The 19477-nt window shown below is 44.0% G+C and overlaps 3 protein-coding genes across 3 annotated transcripts in view; all 3 read right to left on the bottom strand.

Annotated features, from left to right (window-relative positions):
- Positions 1–2364: 2364 nt before the first annotated feature.
- LOC134192591 (mucin-2-like) lies at positions 2365–6602 on the bottom strand. The gene is made up of 10 exons (XM_062661337.1): positions 6335–6602; positions 5852–6275; positions 5441–5779; positions 4980–5372; positions 4478–4900; positions 4103–4404; positions 3698–4039; positions 3156–3260; positions 2765–3088; positions 2365–2656 (listed from the first exon to the last, which is right to left on the bottom strand). Exons 1-10 carry the CDS (start codon positions 6443–6445, stop codon positions 2570–2572), a joined length of 2850 nt encoding a protein of 949 aa, XP_062517321.1. The 5' UTR covers positions 6446–6602; the 3' UTR covers positions 2365–2569.
- Positions 6603–10571: 3969 nt separating this feature from the next.
- On the bottom strand, positions 10572–16749 carry LOC134192427 (uncharacterized). The gene is made up of 9 exons (XM_062661166.1): positions 16702–16749; positions 15229–15348; positions 14762–15170; positions 13773–14066; positions 13345–13712; positions 12907–13284; positions 11428–11547; positions 11025–11354; positions 10572–10865 (listed from the first exon to the last, which is right to left on the bottom strand). The coding sequence occupies exons 1-9, from the start codon at positions 16747–16749 to the stop codon at positions 10776–10778; spliced, it is 2157 nt and encodes a 718-aa protein (XP_062517150.1). The 3' UTR covers positions 10572–10775.
- A 213-nt stretch (positions 16750–16962) lies between these two features.
- The window catches only part of LOC134191744 (uncharacterized), a 3017-nt gene continuing 502 nt past the window's right edge, over positions 16963–19477 (bottom strand). The window contains exons 3-9 of the mRNA XM_062660360.1: positions 19226–19477; positions 18895–19170; positions 18615–18823; positions 18231–18554; positions 17835–17948; positions 17389–17760; positions 16963–17231 (exon numbers count right to left, since the gene is read on the bottom strand). The exon at positions 19226–19477 is cut by the window's right edge and continues 24 nt beyond it. Coding sequence (XP_062516344.1) covers positions 17145–17231; positions 17389–17760; positions 17835–17948; positions 18231–18554; positions 18615–18823; positions 18895–19170; positions 19226–19477 — 1634 coding nt within the window. The 3' untranslated portion in view covers positions 16963–17144. The remainder of the gene's footprint in view (positions 17232–17388; positions 17761–17834; positions 17949–18230; positions 18555–18614; positions 18824–18894; positions 19171–19225) is intronic.

Genomic DNA, 19477 nt, shown 5'->3' with positions numbered 1-19477 from the left:
AACCGAAGATTGGTTACTTGCTATCTTTTGCACATCATGTATGAGACTACAGTTCTCTCACTGCTCGACGATCGAGTCCATTTGTTATTAGGATACAAGAGTGACAGAAGTGATTTACTCTTACTATAGAGTAGTACAAGTACATGCGGTCTAAACATAAGATAACCAATAATTATTGTATGCAGTACTATTGTAATGTGCGGTCACAGCTAGTTACCGAACGAGGACAAGGTGCTAACATTTTCGAGCCGCAGTCAAAAAACTATTCGAGAGAAAGAGAATCACTGTTTGTGACGTATCAAAGGCCTTGTTGTTCTAGAGCAGTTTTGGCTCACTAGATGCACCAAAGTCATTACGACGAAGGCACTAGTAGAACAAGATGCTCATCATCGTTCTCATTGTGCTCGTTGTGAGCTGTTGTTTTCGGTACTTGACCGCTTTGCAAATTGCTAGTAGCATTGCGGAAACTTCTCTCCCATTGATTCTGACCGACATGCATCTATATCTCGGCCATGTGATGCTACAACACGTGAAGGACTTCATACACCATTTGGAAGTGTGGAAAATTATTCGGGAGAAGAATAATTATCTGTTGCTTTGTGTAGAGTGTATAGATGTAAATTTAATTAGTAAAACTAATGCCAGCGTGTTCTGAATGTCCGAGGCAGAGCCTGCTGCTTTCTTCAAGCTGCGCAGTTGTCTTTCTCCAAGGATACGTGATAACGTCAATACAACGAATCGTTGAACTCTTTCATTTCTGTACTCTTACAGCATTTTTAGAAAGAGGTCTCAGTTTTGGACATTGCTGCATGCGCGCAGCGCGCGAATTCGAGATGCGTCTGGAATCCATTCGTCGCATCTAGCCAAGGTTAAATTCAATTTTTAGATAAGTTAATTACTGCGCTATAGTCAGCATTCGTGTGTTTTGTAAAGCATGGCGCGCCTTCTAGTTATGCGAAAGTTGGAGCACGTGATTCAGAGGCTGAAAGTAGGGTAGGTGTATCTAATTGTGGACACGGCCCGGTAATTTGAGTTACAATCGCTGTTTTCTCTGGTAGCCTGCGTGAAGAGACAGTGAAACATGTCCGATATAGGCACCATTATCTAGGCTTCGCAACGGTACCTGTACGACTAGAATCGCACAATGTCAGCTAGCACACTAGCACAATATACGGGATAACGTCTGTAAACAGCCTGGACGCGGGGTGTATCCTAATTGTGGACATTTTTTTCTCCGTTACAGAAAGCGGCCGAGCCCGAGTAACAGCTGGACTGGATACCTGAATGGTTGCTCCACAAGCTGGTATTTTGGGCCGCAATCAAAACCATGTTCTGTGGTCTAGCACCTCTGTGTAAAATGGCGGCGTGCCTTTCAAATTTTGCAGAAACCAAGTGTTCTCTTTACGATACAATGCAGGAGACGATCGATCATGTTTAGATAAACGTCTGAACTGTAAACTGTGGTTCTAGCATCTTTTTGTGTTGCTGGTGGAGCAGCATAATATTGATATCAGACAAGGTAGTTTTGACCTTCCACCTATCCTAGGTGAGTTTGTAGGTTTTCATTTTGTGTCTTATTGTTGCCAGATCTAGTAGCAGTGAAGACAGTCAAATTCTGACTGGATTACGAATGTCGCTGATATTGACATTCCACCTAGTTTGTTCGTTCTCATTTCATACCCTATTGTGGCCAGATGTAGTAGCAGTGAAAACAGCTAGATTGTCAGTAGATTACTGATGTCTATATCTAGTATGAGTGAAGATATTCAGGTGTTTACGGGACTGGAAATACACGTTCGCTCCATGCACATAATGCGCTTCTTTAGCACGCTAAAGTCAACGTAACTAGGCTCAAAACTTTACCAAGGGACTCGATAATTGCTTAACTACGTCAGGGCACTTTCATGATCCAACAAGAGATCGATTCGTGTACCTCGAATTTGTGGACGTGATAGGAGGAACCTTGTAGGTGCTAACAGTTTCGCAGGTGAATCGTGGTGATACACAACAGATGGTTTTGATTGCGGCGCAAAATACCAGCTTGTGCAGTAACCGTTCAGATATCTAGTCCAGCTGTTACTCAGACCCAGTCGCTTTCTGTGGCGGAGAAAAAATGTCCACAATTAGGATACACCCCCGTTTGGGCTGTTCACAGACGTTATACCGTATAATTTGCTAGTGCGCTAGCAAATGTTTTGCGATTCTAGTCGTACAGGTATTGTTCCAAAGCTTAGACATTGGTGGGTACATAGGACATGTTTCCCTCTCTCTCCGTTGCAGGTTACCAGAGAAAGAGCGTTTGTAACTCAAATTACCGGAGAGTGTCCACAATTAGGAACACCTACTCTAACTAGAGAGTCCGGATATCTTTGAAGATTTCTATTAATTAACAACTTAATTAGATGTAAATATGTAGTTAGCGGTGTCTAGTAAAGTGGGCTGTAGAAAGCTATTTGTGTATAGCAGGCAGATGAGATGCACGACACGTCCTGTCAAACGTTCACTACTTCTCTAGACTTGTGTTTTCAAAGTGAACAAGATGTGTCGACAGTTGACTAGATTGTGCAAGCTAGTCTGACGCAAATACGACGACTGGATTTCTTTTCACTCTATTATTTTCATGCTCCGAATATCTTCGTGATCTTCCTAGTGAAGGCTATGGAAAAGACAGACAATTGGGAAGATCGAGATACAGATAGCTTGACTGAGACAGACACCAAGCCCACAGCAATGCTAGTATCAATAATGCTTATTATATACTTACCCTTTGGCAAGTCGGAACATCTTTGTGTGCTTTCCGTTTAGTTGACGAGGTCGGACAGTAACCCTCGTATTTCATAGTAACTTTTGGTCTATGGTGTTTACTGGAGTCCTTGGGATCTTTTCCTTTCTTGTCACTCTGTTGTGTACATACGAGTCCATCTCTGCAAGGGCAACTCCACTTTCTTTCTCGATCGCATGCTCCACCATTGTCCACTAGAGGCACACAGAATGGCGTCATTCCTTTTATTTTGTGTTTTCCTTTGCCTTGTTCGTACTCCACGTTTAGACAGCAATCGTCAGGTCTGCAATCATTGTCATTTCTACACTAGAAATGCAAACAGCAACCGATGTGATTTCGGTGTGTGGCAACTGTGAAATGCGAGTTGACCTACTCTGCTGATTCTACACGAAGTTAGTGGAAACGGACGTGATGGTGGACTCGGACATCTTGGGATTGACCGTCCGGTGGTCGATGGCACAACTGTTGGCTTTGCACTCTAAAACAGTCATTCTACGATATTGCAGTGAACTAATGATGTTACGCGTTTTTATATAAATATTTATTTATTTATTTATGTATTTATTTATCTATTTATCTATTTATTTATTTATGTATGTATGTATTTATTTATATATTTATTTATTACCGCCCTATGGACGGAACACGCGCGCGCGCGCGCGCGCGCGTGTGTGTGTGTGTGTGTGTGTGTGTGTGTGTGTGTGTGTGTGTTACAGTGTGTGTTACAGTGTGTGTGTGTGTGTGTGTGTGTGTGTGTGTGTGTGTGTGTGTGTGTGTGTGTGTGTGTGTGTGTGTGTTACAGTGTGTGTTACAGTGTGTGTGTGTGTGTGTGTGTGTGTGTGTGTGTGTGCGTGTGCGTGTACGTTTGGTTGTAGTTTGTCAATTAGGATGTAAAATCGTACTGGAAACCCTTACTGTGATTGCAGTGCAGGTAGCATCATGTTTCGTTTTTTTATGTCTTTTTGGTTTCTTCCTAGATAATTGGGGACACTCGTCCGATTTCTTTATTTCTACTTGCGGTCTCTGCTTGTAGAACTCATCCTTTTTCTTCTTACGAGGACTTCGTGCCACTACGTTTCTATCGTCTTGGCATTGCAAGCCTGGCCTGCAGGGACAAGTCCAATTTGCTTCTACGTCACAGACATCGCCAAGTTGAAGTAGCGGGAAACAATAAAATCGAGGAGCAGAGTCTTTTGGGTGTGTAATAGTTACTTGAAGGCAACATTCCTCATCAAAGCAGTCGCTCTCGTCATCACACTAAAAACAAGAGCAAAGCATTAGCCTTGAAAGTATACAGCACTGTTAGTGTGCAGATTTGACCTGAGTAAGGTCACACTCTCGAGTTCTTCGAATATCAACTGTCGGGCAGTCTGAGGTTGGTTGTTCAGTAGGTGTTGTGGATGGAGAGGTTGTTGGAGCGGTTGTTGGACAGTCTTTGCCACAGGCGCGCTCTGGGTTGGGTTTTGCGTCGTGGTCATCACGGAGACAGTTGTCTTCTGTGGCTTTGACAATCTCATTTGTAGACAAAATGCAGATACAGAGGATCGTCCGAGTTTGCGTTCCTTGACACAATGCCGAGCATTGGGAATAAGCCCCGGAAATCCACCTGCAAGTACCGCTACCTGAGCACAAAAGGAGACAAACATCTAGATCATATTTGATTGTTACGAAACTGCGGAGCAATGTCTTGATTACCTCCTTGTGCTAGCACGGCGTTAGCAGTGACAAGAATGCTAGTCATTGTAGTTGCATCGACTGAAGGAGTTGAAGTGGAAATGTGAGATGTGAGGGTCGGTGTAGATGTTGCGGTGGTTGTCGAGCGAGCTGTCATTGTGACAGTAGAACGTCGTGTTGGCGTTCCAAGTCGTGTTGGTGTTCTAGTTGTTGAACCAGATGGCGTCGATGTAATTGTTGAGGCTATGGGGCAGTCTGGACTACAGGGTACGGCTGATGCTGGTTTGCTGCCGGGCACATCACGCACGCAGTTATCCTCGGTTGCCTGCACGACACGGCGATCGGACAAAGTGCACAAACAGACGACATCCCTGGTTTGAATGCCACTACACGTTGCTGAACACTCTGACAGCTCCCTCGTATCCCACGTGCAAGCTCCTCCACCTAAACAGGCACAAAGATATGAGACAATACGGTCACTCCATCACATCGCAGCAAACGTTTGTCGTAAGTAGTAATTAACCTCCTTGATTTATGACCATCTCGGCTGTAAACAAAACCGGGAATGTTGATGTGGTAGCTGAAACTGTTGCTGTGGTAGCTGGAACTGTTGCTGTGGTAGCTGAAACTGTTGCTGTGGTAGCTGGAACTGTTGCTGTGGTAGTTGGAACTGTTTCTGTGTAAGCTGGAACTGTTGAGGGTTCAGAAGATGATACAGTTGGGCAGACGTCCCCGCAAGGAATCTCCGACTCTGGTCTTTTACTGGAATCATCGCGCTCACAATTGTCTGTCGTCCCTCTGACTTGAAGTAGAGTGGCTAGAGTACACAAACAGAAGACACTGCGAGTTTGTACTCCAGCACATGTACTGGAGCATTCAGATAATGAACCAGCATTCCATTGACAAGTCCCTCCACCTAAACAACAAACACGTGCTTAACAGGTAGTCTGTAATGCATTGCCCTATACACATGTAGTTTGTCACCTCCTAATTCTATAATTTGTGCTGCAGTAAGTAGACGTATAGTGGTAGGAGGCTCAGTTGGCTCGGTTGGATCGAAGTTAAGGGCAATGGTCGGTTCGAATGCTGATCCCAGATCAGTGGATGGTGTCACTCTTGCGGTGTCTGGGCATCCAACCTCACAAGTGAGCTCTGACACAGGCTTGCTCACGTTGGCATCATCACGTTCGCAGTTGGCATCCTCCGCGTTGACAACGCCGTTGGGTGGCGTACACAAGCAGAACACGTTGCGCGACACCGTTCCCTGACAAGGTGATGGACACTCGCTGACTGGTGTAGTGAACCATCTACAAGTTCCCTCACCTGAATTCACAACCCCCCCCCCCCCCAATAAGTATAGAAAGACATGTACATGTGAGACAGAAAACTATATACCTCCTTGTGCTAGGACTTCGTCTGCTGATAGCAGAGAGGTGGTTGGAGGCTCGGTCGTCTCACCGACAACGACAACCACCAGCTCAGTTGGCCCACCTTGTTGCTTTTGAGGCAAGCGAGTAGTCGTGTTTGCTACAGCAGTCGACTTTGTACAGACAAACTTATCTCTCCTTTTCCAGCCTGCACGGTTTACACCGCACGGAGGCACTTCGACACCTTGTGATCGATTGTGAAAAGGGTGATCGCGCCCTTTCTCATTCCGCCGCCGACACTCGAGTCCATCTTTGCACGCGCAAGTGTACATGAACTTTGGATCACATGCCTGATTGAGTATCTGCTGAGGCATGCAGTAGAATTCCGACTGGCGTCTCGGTTCTTTCTTCAAGCAGCACTCGTGCGTTTGACAGTCCTCAGCTGTCTTGCACTGCAACAACCAATGATTTGTTTATCAATTAAGCCTTACTGCTAGGTTGAGTTTCAGACCTGGCGTTCGACACATCGTTTATCAGTCTCTGTTCTTACTGTAGCTTCTACGCGCAGCGAGCCAACAACAATCGTTGCTGTCATCAGGATGGACAACATAGACCGTATCATTACTATACAGCACCGGCCGTCTCTCGGCTGTAGTTGCACAAACAAGTCGGAAATTACACCACAGAGAGATATGGAGAGCAAACAAAGCGATATCTCTAACGGGTGTAGACAGCAACTGTTGCTTTAGCAGACAGAGCACTTGCTGCGGGCAGGGACACCCGTGCACAACGACGCTGCTATGTAACTTCACAGACACCTCCACAGTGTCTGTTCGAACTCACTTCCGCGCGACGATTCGTTTCTGCGTAAGAGTGACGTGCGGCTTGTGAAGGTGGTGAATGATTGTCATTTGGCAATATTGTACGGTGACGCTTGCAGAGAGGGCAGAAGATGAAGGTCGGTCGGCACCTTGGATAGCGCATATCTTCTCAACACCATGAGATCATCTACGTCTACGTCCAAATAGGTCGAGAGTCAAGAGTACTACGTGTTACACACTCTCAGAGATGTCAGTCTTTATTCTTTGAACGGTCACTCTCTTGGACATCAAAAGTTTGTGAGGTAGTTGCTGCTGCCGAGTAGCATTGCGTGCACTTGCGACAGGCAGGGATGTTGTGGGGTACTCGTATGACTGTTGGTTATGATACACAGATCGTATACTGCTGCATTTTGCAGCGCTGCTTTAGTTTAGTTTCGAGTAGCCAGACCCTACCCGCGTTACCCGCCTCCGGCCGGAAGTACTGATTAGGAAGTATAATGGGAAGACATGCATTAGATGTCCGTGGGAAGTTTATTGCCAACCTCCAAGTCAAAGTGTTGATCTCACGGCAAGAAATATTTGTAGTGAGAGGAATGACAAGATGTTTACTTGGCAGACCAGCGATAGAAGCTCTGCCAGTAATCAAACGGTGTGAGCCAGTACACAAAGCTAAAATAATCTGAGTGAGGTGGCTGATGTTCAAGCTGAATTTTCCAATTTCTTTAAAGATGAGTGAAGAGTACATTATCTGTCTGAAATCAGATGCACAGCCATTTGCTTTGTCAACTCCCAGACGAATACCTATCCCCTTGATGAAGAAAGTGGAGGATGAACTGCTGAAAATGCAAGTAGAGGGAGTGATTTCGAAAGTGGACCAACCCACTGACTGGTGTTCAGGAATGGTTATAGTTCCTAAGTCAAAGGGTCGTGTGAGAATGTGTGTTGATCTGTCTAAACTCAACGAGAGCGTGAAACGAGAGAGATTAGTATTACCTTCAGTGGAACACACTCTAGCTCAGTTGCAAGGAGCTAGTGTTTTCAGCAAGCTCGACGCAAATAGTGGTTTTTGGCAGGTACCGCTGTCAAAGGAATCGGCTTTACTCACGACGTTATAGCGCCATTTGGGACATTTTGCTACAACAGATTGCCATTTGGTATAACTTTGGCACCGGAGCTATTCCAGAAACGAATGTCAGAGACACTGAACGGTTTACAAGGAACTCTGTGCTTGATGGATGATATTCTTGTATTTGGAAAAACACAAGCAGAACGTGATCAACGTCTTCGGAAAGTCCTAGAGAGGATACAACAAGCTGGTCTTACACTTAACCAAGAGAAGTGCATATTTTCAACTAACACAGTGAAATTCGTTGGCCATGTTGTGGAACCTTCAGGGTAGAAGTGATCCCGACAAAATTAATGCAATTAAGGAGATGCCAGAGCCGTCGACTCCAACAGAAGTCAGGAGATTTCTAGGTATGGTAAACCAAATGGGAAAGTTTCTTTCAAGATTAGCTGAGAAAACAGAGCCATTTATAGCCTTGATTACTTCTAAGTTGGAGTGGATGTGGGGAGACAGTCAACAGAGTGCTCTTGAAACAATCAAAGAAGATCTGTCTCAACCACCGGTTTTAGGTTTTTATATTCTCCAACCAGACCAACAGCTGTGTCATCAGATGCATCAGCATATGGTCTGGGAGCCGTTATTCGAAGCAAGACAATTGAGAATGGAAACCAATTGCATACGCATCAAGGTCACTTACCAGTGCAGAAGCTAGATATACGCAGATAGAGAAGGAGGCGCTTTCTATCACATGGGCATGCGATCGATTCTGTAACTATTTACTGGGAATGTCATTTTACGTGGAAACGGATCATAAGCCGTTGGTATCATTGTTAAGTACAAACAGGCGTTTGGAAGAACTACCTTTACGAGTTCAACTATTCAGATTACGACTGATGCAGTATCAATTCACTATTTCTCATGTTCCAGGTCGTAACCTTTATATTCCAGATACATTATCAAGGAGCCCAGTCTGTGAAAATCGAGCAAATTTGCAAAGCCAGGATTTAGCAACAGCATATCTAACGAATATGTCGATCAAATACTTGATTCTCTACCAGTGCAAACAAAACTTTGGCTAAACTAAGAGGGCAACAAGATGCAGACGAGACGTGCTACCAGCTGAAGCAATTCTGTAGGAAAGGATGACCGTCTAAACACAAGCTCAAAGGAGACATCAAGAAATTCTGGACAGTTGCATCAGAATTGTCTGTGGAAGAGATGGCCTATTACTATACGTGGTAGCCGACTGGTTATCCCTACCTCAGTGCAAGCAGAGATTTGCATAAGCTTCATTTGGGACACCTTGGCATTACCAAATGTAGAGAGAGAGCAAGATCAGCAGTTTGGTGACCGGGAATTACGTCACAATTGCAGGATAAGATTGAACGATGTTCAATATGCAGCAAACAACGTCCGATACCGGTCGAACCTTTGTTGCCAACTAATTTTCCTAGTCGACCATGGCAAACTTTGGGCACTGATTTGTTCGAATGGAGATGGAAGTCTTTTCTACTAGTCGTGAGATTACTACTCCAGATATTCTGAAGTTGTTTCTTTGTCAATCACATCATCCAAAGAGGTGATAGACAAGATGAAAGCCATGTTTGCTCGACACGGCATACCAGAGGAGGTCAGATCAGGTAATGGTCCTCGGTACGCCTTAAGATATTCGCACAGTTTGCAAAAGACTATGACTTTTTGCATACAGCGAGCAGTCCGCGATACCCTCAATCAAATGGAGAAGCCGAGCGAATGGTACGTGCAGACTGTGAAGAAACTTCTAACAAAGAGTGAAGATCCTTACCAGAGATTGTTGTCTTATCGTTCAGCCCCATTATCAAATGGATACTCTCCGGCGGAACTTCTAATGGGTAGACAACTGAGAAGTCTAGTTTCAACTACACCAGCTACTCTTTTACCTAAACGTGTCCCGTACAGAGAAGTACAAGTAAAAGAACAAGTTCAAAGAGAAAAAACAAAGGAGAGATTTGACAAACACCATCGAGCCAAAGAATTACCACCATTATCTATCTCAAGGAGAAAAAGTTTGGCTTCCTGATAGATCAGAGAGGGGGTCAATTCTACAACAGTCTATAAAACCGAGATTGTATACAGTAGAAACACCATCAGGAGAATTCCGTAGAAACAGACGACACATAAGTAAAAGATCATCATCAACAAAAAGAACCAGTACCAGAAGAACAGAATACCGAGAAGAACACAGAAGAACCTACACCAACAGAAAGTCCAGTGCAACATCCACCTTCAATCCAACCAGGACTAACAACAAGAAGTGGTCGAGTTGGGAAGCCACCACAGAAACTAGACTAGCATAGAGTGTTGAGTGTTAGAGTTACACAAGTTTGCGTTAGATTTGTTTTGAAGAGTTGCATGGGAAAGGGTATGTGATATGTGGTAAGTTAGTATTATGTTACCTATGTGTAATTAGTATTATCAACAGTGTAGTGCAATAATACAATCAGTCAAACCCTACTGAGCCCCCACACAACATGGTTTCGGAAGTGGGATAAGTCATCATACTTAAGTATGATGGCGGGTAGGGTCTGGCTACGCGAGACTAACTTAGTGTACCTGGTATTCTGCATTGATTTCATATCACTGCACTTCATTTCTAAATGTTATTCATGGTAAAAGATTATTTATCAACTTGCCTTGCTAGCCACGGGGACCCTGTAGTTTAAAATTTAATTAAACTAATTAATTATTTAATAAATTATTTTAATATGGATACAAACACTTTCATGTTTCTGGTTTAAAATACAATCTAAGTGGCTGCATGTCTATCTAAGGACAGTAATGACAGAAACAGAAACCACGAGCACTGCAGTGTCTGTCTTTGCATGTAATACAGTATAGGTATGTCGCACTGCATGTTACAGGGCGATGTCATCGATTGAGAGCACTTGTTTATTTTACAATCGCATTCAACAAAGTTGTCTAGAATGGATCATAAGCAATTGCCGTGCACTTTTCAGTTTCATTGCTAGTGTATTTAAAAAAAGGAGCAATGTCTTTGCCGGTTCTCACAACGGTAGGGGCGTCTGTTAGTGTGCTACGAACACAACAACCGATTTCTGCTCGCCTTCTTGTCCTTGGTAGCTGCTGGCTCTTTCCACTCTTTTTCCTGATGACGGCTACAGTAAAGCAGATCCGTTTCAATCAATGCTAGTAAATACGACAGCAACAGCAGTTACCGACTGCGACTGTCATTATTTTTGTTTAATTTATGAATTAAGGTTTACGAATAGCGAGCAGTGCATGCTCGTGGGTACATGTAGGTCACGTGACTTTACCTTTTGGCAAGTAGGTGCGTATTTGTAATAACGTTTAGACGTGTACTTGTACTTGTTCAATTCGGGACACTTTTCTCCGTCTTTCAGACTGACTTTCTGTCTGAAGTACTTACTGAGGTCTTTACCATTTTTCTTCCTACTGTGCTTTGTACAGTTGAGCCCATTTCTGCAAGGGCAACTCCATCTTACATCCACATCACACGCACTGTTTTCTTCAACTAGAGGCAAGCAAAATGACTTCATCAATTTAGTTTTGTATTTGCTTTTTCCTTCTTCGTAGTCCACTTTTAGACAACATTCTTGGTCATTGCAATCACTTTGACTCTCACACTGATGTTACAAGAGATCACATGACACATTATTTCAGTGCATTGTTTGTACATGCTACAAATAGATGACTTACCGTGACAAGAGAACATGAAGTTGTCTGAAGAGGTGATGTTGAACATCTTTGTATTGCTCTTGAAGCAACTCCTGCATCTGACCTTCGAGTGCCCGAGGTGGCTTGCCTAGAAGCCGATGGCTATCAACAAATGTCATCAGTATGGCGTATACTTCTAAGCTGTGTGTACACTGTGTGTGCATACTATGTGTACATTGTGTGTGCATACTATGTGTACACTGTGTGTGTATACTAAGTGTACACTGTGTGTGTATACTATGTGTACACTGTGTGTGCATACTATGTGTACACTGTGTGTGCATACTATGTGTACACTGTGTGTGTATATGATGTGTACACTGCTTGTGTGTATACTATGTGTACATTGTGTGTGCATACTATGTGTACACTGTGTGTATACTATGTGTACACTGTGTGTGTGTACTATGTGTACAGTGTGTGTGTATACTATGTGTACAGTGTGTGTGTATACTATGTGTACACTGTGTGTGTATATGATGTGTACACTGTGTGTATATACTATGTGTACACTGTGTGTGTATACTATGTGTACGCTGTGTGTGTATATGATGTGTACACTGTGGCTGTATACTATGTGTACACTGTGTGTGTATACTATGTGTACACTGTGTGCGTATACTATGTGTACACTGTGTGTGTATACTATGTGTACACTGTGTGTGTATACTATGTGTACACTGTGTGTGTATACTATGTGTACACTGTGTGTGTATATGATGTGTACACTGTGGCTGTATACTATGTGTACACTGTGTGTGTATACTATGTGTACACTGTGTGCGTATACTATGTGTACACTGTGTGTGTATACTATGTGTACACTGTGTGTGTATACTATGTGTACACTGTGTGTGTATACTATGTGTACACTGTGTGTGTATACTATGTGTACACTGTGTGTGTACACTGTGTGTGTACACTGTGTGTGTATACTATGTGTACACTGTGTGCGTATACTATGTGTACACTGTGTGTGTGTATACTATGTGTACACTGTGTGTGTATACTATGTGTACACTGTGTGTGTATACTATGTGTACACTGTGTGTGTATACTATGTGTACACTGTGTGTGTACACTGTGTGTGTACACTGTGTGTGTACACTGTGTGTGTATACTATGTGTACACTGTGTGTGTACACTGTGTGTGTACACTGTGTGTGTATACTATGTGTACACTGTGTGCGTATACTATGTGTACACTGTGTGTGTATACTATGTGTACACTGTGTGTGTATACTATGTGTACACTGTGTGTGTATACTATGTGTACACTGTGTGTGTATACTATGTGTACACTGTGTGTGTATACTATGTGTACACTGTGTGTGTACACTGTGTGTGTACACTGTGTGTGTACACTGTGTGTGTATACTATGTGTACACGGTGTGTGGTGTGTGCATGTCAAAAATCAAGCTGTTGTCGGTTTAAGTCAGCAACTTGAGTAGCGAATATACCTTTGGTACCGCAACACAGACAGCACGATGGTATTTGGGTCTTTTAGGTTGTTTCTTGTAGAGCCTGGGACATTCCTCTGTCTCTTTGATTTCTACTACTTTTCTGTACTTGTAGAACGCATCTCTTGAGTATTTCTTGTGGCCGTAGTATTTATCCTTCTTGTGATAATGTTTCGAGTGGCGTTTGTCATCAGCATTGAAGTCATCCCTACACTGTAGTTCTGCATCGCAAGGGCAAGTCCAGTTTGCATTCGGATCGCAAACGTCGTTGGCTTCTACAAGAGGAAAACAATAGAATGCGGTACCATAGCGTTTGCCCGGTTTGAGAGACACTTGTAGACAACACTCGTCTGCTAAGCAGTCACTACCATCCCGACACTAAAGAAAACAAATAGAAATCAAGAAAACAAGTGATATTATTCACTAGAGAAGTTGTACCTCAGTCAGGTTACATCCTTGTTGACTTTGTGTGCGAACAGGTTCGCACTTGTTAGCTGCAATTTCTGGCTCTCTGTTTATTGTTGTTTTTGGTGGTAGCGGTGGTGGTGGTACTTTAGTTGTTGGTTCTTCTTTTGTTGGTGTGGCAGTTGTAGTTGGTTTTTGGGTCGGTCGGCACTCTCCACCACAGGTGCGCATCAATATGGGCTTTATCTCAATATCGTCACGTTCGCAGTTGTCTTCTGTTGCTTGGACCTTGAAAATCAACGCCAGCACACACATACAGTCGACTGCTCGAACTTGTTGTCCGTTACACGATGGCGTGCATTGCGAATATTCTCCTGCAGCCCATCTGCAACTTCCCTCGCCTGATGGAACAAACAGAAATGCATATGGCTATTGAAATGGTATAAAACTAGACGCGCTACCTCCTAGTTTAGTGATAACTTCTGCTGGAAAAGGCATGGTCCTACTTTCTGTTGATCGTTTTGTAACTGAGTCATTAGTTGATGCCATAGAAAACGTAAGACATTCTGTTGTACAGGGAATCTGTGCGTTGGGTTTGCTTCCTGGAACATCACGAATGCAGTTAGCTTCTGTAGCCTGGATGTCGGTACCGTTTGCGGGAGTGCATATGCAGACCAAGTCTCGAGTCTGAAAGCCGTCACATGTGCTTGAACAATTAGATAATTGCTTCGTAACCCATCGACAAGAGCCTTCGCCTACAAATAGAATTGGAATTAAAACGTGTCTAGAATTTGATGTCCGACTCTCTTGATCCGCAAGAGCAATAGCTGACTTGGGGTAGCCGATAGGTACGTGGGTGGAGTGGGTATGTGTGATGGGTAGGATGGGTTAGTGAGCGTGTGAATGTGTGTGAGGTATTTGTGGTGGGTGCGTGCGCGCGCGATGTGGCATGGCGGCGTCCAGGGTCTTAAAGACTCTGTGGCCGTTTGCCTTCCGCTGGTTTTACTTGATTCTCTAAACCAAATTGTCATTATTTCTAATATATGACAACGGAGTTTCAGTAATGGAGCACAGAAAACGTTCATGGACAAGCTTGTTCTCGTGTACTGTACAGGACGTCGTCCAATGGCGTGCGTCTCTCAGTTCGCCCCGTGTTCGTTCACTTGCGGAGGATTTGCATACCTCTCAAGTACCTAGAAATGCACATAGAGCAAAGCGGAGACCTTCGTCATGATATCTTGGTTCCTGAAATGTCAGGTCGCTTAATGGGTATTGAAGGACCTGTTGAAACCGCAAGACAAGATAGACAGGACAGGTGTGTGTGTGTGTGTGTGTGTGTGTGTGTGTGTGTGTGTGTGTGTGTGTGTGTGTGTGTGTGTGTGTGTGTGTGTGTGTGTGTGTGTGTGTGTGTGTGTGTGTGTGTGTGTGTGCGCGTACGTGTACTTACTACCTCCATGTGCTATGACGTTGTCCTCTGATACACTCGAATCGAAGGATTGTAACTCAGTCATAGCACTTTGAACGACAACAACGGTATCGGTTGCTTTTTGACTCTCTTGGTCTTGAAAGCCTTCTTCAGGACTCAAGCAAACAAAATCATTACTCTCATGCCAATTGCTATAGTTTGAATGACACGAGGGTGTTTGAAAATTGTTCGAGAGACCGTCAGGACGAGTGAGGTTGCTGTGGTGTTGTAAACTGCAGACTAGTTTATCTCGACAAGCACACGTGTAGATCTTGTCTCGATCGCATGGTTGATACAGCTGAGGCTGTGCTACACAGTAGGAGTCTGCACGTGGACCTCGTTCATTCTTCTTAAGACAGCACTCATTTTCTCGACAGTCTGCATCTCTAGTGCACTGCAATTCGAATCCAGACTATAGAGTCTCACCATCTATTCATGCTGCATGTAGATACCTTTTTGTTACAATGATTGGTCTTTTCTTGTTTCTCAGTGTCTGCTCCTTTCTGTAGGTATACTGCAGCAGCAACTTCTGCTACTAGCAGCAGAGCCAGGCCAAGTTTTATCGATGTCATCTGTAGCAGTTCACGAATGGAAAGAGAGCACCGTGTAATCTATGAATATATAGACCGTCGTGACGACAAGACTTGTTCCTGTTTTCTACGTCAGAATGACGCATTCTTACTGCTGACTAGCTTGATATCCGTCAACACATTGCACCAATGACGTGCGCGCATGCGATTAGCTGTCGCATATAGCAGCGGTCAACGTTGCGGTGTCTTTGCTGGTTGTAATTCGGTCTCTCTACCTGGCAACGCCGCTTACCATTTCGGTGAAACTATCGGCTAATGGGCTGTTATGAAGTAATGTTTTCGTAGAAATGAGCTGTTCGGGGTAAGGTGTACGTTGCCTTTGTTGTACAGTACCAGTTGGAATGGCTAGGTTACTGTTCCGAAGTCTGGTGAGATTTTATCGCATGTAAAGCAAGTGGGAAGGGAGAGAATGCAATAATTTATTGACACTAGCGGGTAGCAGCTAGCGCACGACTTCCGGCACATCTCCGTCTATAGCGCTGTTTTCACTGTCTCGCAATACGAATGCGTGCACTCTCTGTGTGTTTGACTGTGACGGTTATCGCGTGTACACTCATTGTCCGCACATGAGGGCCTGGGTATACGAGGCACAGGTATCGCTCTGATACCGCTCACGTTTCCACAGCCTAGAGTGTCATCTGTTGAATGCCACTTGTAATTTTTTTGTAATTGTTGTTGCAATTGCAAAGATGTTCTAGGCACGCAGGCATTACGCGAGAATTGAAAGCGTATGGAACGTTTGCTGTTTTGCGGTACCAGCACACAGACGGTACCGATACCATTAGCTTCAGGGCTGTATTTACTTTAGTTGTTTAATAAATTACGTACATTTCTATTGCATCATAAGTTTTAAGGTAAGGTACTGCGAGATCTGTAGTCAGCTGTCGGGTCTGTACGATACACGTATGGTGCACACAAGGGAGTTGGGATATATCCGGGATTCTATCAGTTATACGGGAGCTAATCCCGCCTATCTTGAACATGGTCACACTTGTTAGAGTTTGTATTCTCTAGTCTACGGTACTGTGATCGCTTCCAACAGGTAGGAAATGTGGAATTTGTTTGATAGATTGGCGTTCATTATAGTAGCTATAGAGTAGTGGACGTATACAGCTCTAACAACCATTATCCTGTAAAGACGGTTTATCTAAGGTTATGGTCTGCCTAGCTGTGAGATCCATGTATCGATCTACGCGTCTATGTGTTTTGCTTGACGACCAGACTGTCCATCTGTCTGTATTAGCTTATAATGCTCGTTAGTCATCAGGCTGGGTAGATGTTGAAGAGAAAGAAAGGCTGCACTGTAATTCCTCACGAAAACTTGCTTTTCCTTACCTCATACTGCTTGGCAATAGAGTGGCACAATGTCTCTCCAGACGCCATTAAGCGAGAGGCTGCAGCCCCCTCAACCCTCCGATAGTAACCGCCTACGCACAAACGTTACGCTTGCTGTAGCTACTTACTTACACTCTACCGGTTGTAGCAAACTGCTAGCTGATTTAATGAAGCTGTGAAGCAAAGAAAAGCTCATGCTTGTTAGGGATGACTTATAGCTCTAATGAACTGCACTAATGGCATACAATTCAGACATACTGATTATGTTCTTTTTGTGTAATTGTTAATGATGTTACTGTTTGATCACTATGATGCGTCGGTTGATATTACATGTACATGATTGTGCCGTATTCTAAAACTCTAGTGAAATGAATAGGTGAATAAATGGAAAATAGTTTGTTGTGCTAACAGTCTAGCTCTTTGTGTCATTGTTGAGATGTAGTTCAGTCTACAACAACCACAACTGGTCTCCTGTTATAGTCATCTGTTTCGTCGTTGTAGCTGCTTGCTCTTCGTTTTCTTTCAGATGGCTACGAAAACAACAAACGCTGAGTAGCAAATATATGTAGTTATGGCTATCTGGGCAGCAGCACAAACCAGACCAATAACAGGTCTTGACTTGTAGGAGTGAAATGGGTTGTGGAAAGCGTTAGGGTGTAGACTCAAAATTATTGATATTCACTTTACCTCTTGACAGGTTGGCAAATATTTGTGTTTTTTCCCTCCCTTTTTCTGCTCTAATAATGTTGGGCACTCTTCGTTTCTACCCAACTTGACCTTATGTTTGTAGTCGTAATTTTTGTATTTTCCACTGTGTTTTCCTTTCGGTTCGTGTTTATGTTTTTTTCCCCCTTGTTTTCCTTTAGATCTGTAGTTAGGATCCTCCGTGCAGTTAAATGTATCTTTGCAAGGGCAAGTCCAGTTGCCTTCGATATCACAAACGTCATCCATATCCCCTAGCGGAATGCAAAATGATGCCAAACGTTTACGGACTCTGTATTCTTCGTATTCCACTTCAAGACAGCACTCTTCGTCCATGCAATCACTTTGATCTTGACACTAGTATTAGAGGACAGCAGCATATAAGTTTCGAGTTATTACAATGAGCATTGAGCCGGTTAATTTCTACATACTGAGGAAATATTGCATGTTCTTGAAGCTGTTACTGGAGTCGCTGCTTGTGCAGTTGATGTTTTTGCAGTTGCTGTTTGTGCAGTTGACGTTTCTGGAGTTGCTCCCTCTGCGCCCTAAGAAAGAATTCAAATACAAACATATCAAGCATTTGCAAAACGTACAATATATAGGACAAATTAAAAATGTTTTAAGAAATGTTTGTTATTTGATGGTTGAAATTGAGATTTCTTATTTATAAATATGGTTTGACACTATCACATGCTGCTTGTGTAGTGTTTAGCTGACTGATGGATTAGGTAGGAACATAGAACCTGTTAGGTAGTGTCTAGTGTTGGTATCAAAAATGTCCTTTTAACAATAATGAGATACTCATGCTGCCAACAAACGGTTATTACCTGCGTAGCTTTGCAGGTACCATAAGTGTAGTACCTTCTGTATTTCTCCCGGTAGTCGTGGATGTGGGGACATTTGTCTTTCGAGAGGTGAACAAAGAGTATGCGTTTCGGATTCTTTTTATGTGATTTTTTGGTCCTCATCATTGTGTCATTGCTACATTCTAGTCCTGCTGCACAAGGACACGCCCAGTTTCCTTCCATATCACAATAATTGCTTAGTTCAACGAGAGGAAAGCAGTAAGAGCCGTTAGAATAGTCTTTGCCATCCTTGACAGGCACTTGAAGGCAGCACTCCGTATCGAAACAGTCGCTGCTATCTTGACACTATGTGAAGTCATTCCAATCGTTAGTAAGCAATCTGTACAGTGAATGATATGTATGTACCTCGGTTACATTACACTCTCGAATCTGCTGAACGGGGCAACTCCCGCCGCAGCTGCGGTTCGCGTTGGGTCGCATTCCGGTGCAAGCGTCGTCCGTTGTTCTTGTCAGAGATCCGTCGGCTGCCGCACAGTTGCAGAACACGTCGCGACTCTGTGTACCCTCACACGTCGCCGAGCAGTCGCCATATTGTGTTGTATTCCAAGTACAAACTAATCAAAGCGGACAAGGATGACTCACGGAGCTATAGTACGCGTATATACAAGAACAGTTGACTACTGACCGGGAGGAGGTGACGGTGATGGTGATGGTGACGGTGATGGTGACGGTGACGGTGATGGGCATAGTCCTCCGCAATCACGCTGTTCTATAGGCTTTAGAGGATTACTCAGATCATTCTCACAGACACTATCGGCTACTGTGGTCACGTCAGGTCTGACGACGTCAGTACCGTCACCACTGCCGCCGACAGCCTCGCACTGACAAGGCACTCCTCGAGTTTGTGTCCCCTCACATGTCGCCGAACAATCGGAGTATTGCCCAATACTCCATGTACAAGCTAGGGAGCGAAATCCTCACGGTATAATACCAAATGCAGAGAGTTGAGAATTTACCTAAAGCTGGAGGAGTAGTAGGAGCCGAGGTAGTAGGAGCCGAGGTAGTAGAGGCTGAGGTGGTAGGGGGTCTGGGCGTCCTGCATTCTGCACCGCATTGACGCTGTACTGTCGGCTTGAGAGCGGGATCGTCACGAATGCAATTGTCTTCAGTCGCTTGTGCTACGGTACCGTCTCTCAGAGTGCAGCTACAGTCGACGTCTCGAGTTTGTGTGCCGACGCACGTCGTCGAGCACTCGGAAAAGATACCAG

The sequence above is a fragment of the Corticium candelabrum genome, chromosome 16 (assembly GCF_963422355.1).
Source record: "Corticium candelabrum chromosome 16, ooCorCand1.1, whole genome shotgun sequence".
Taxonomy (NCBI): Eukaryota; Metazoa; Porifera; class Homoscleromorpha; order Homosclerophorida; family Plakinidae; genus Corticium; species Corticium candelabrum.
The sequence above is the reverse complement of the archived record's forward strand: the minus strand, read 5'-3'. Positions and strand labels throughout refer to the sequence as shown.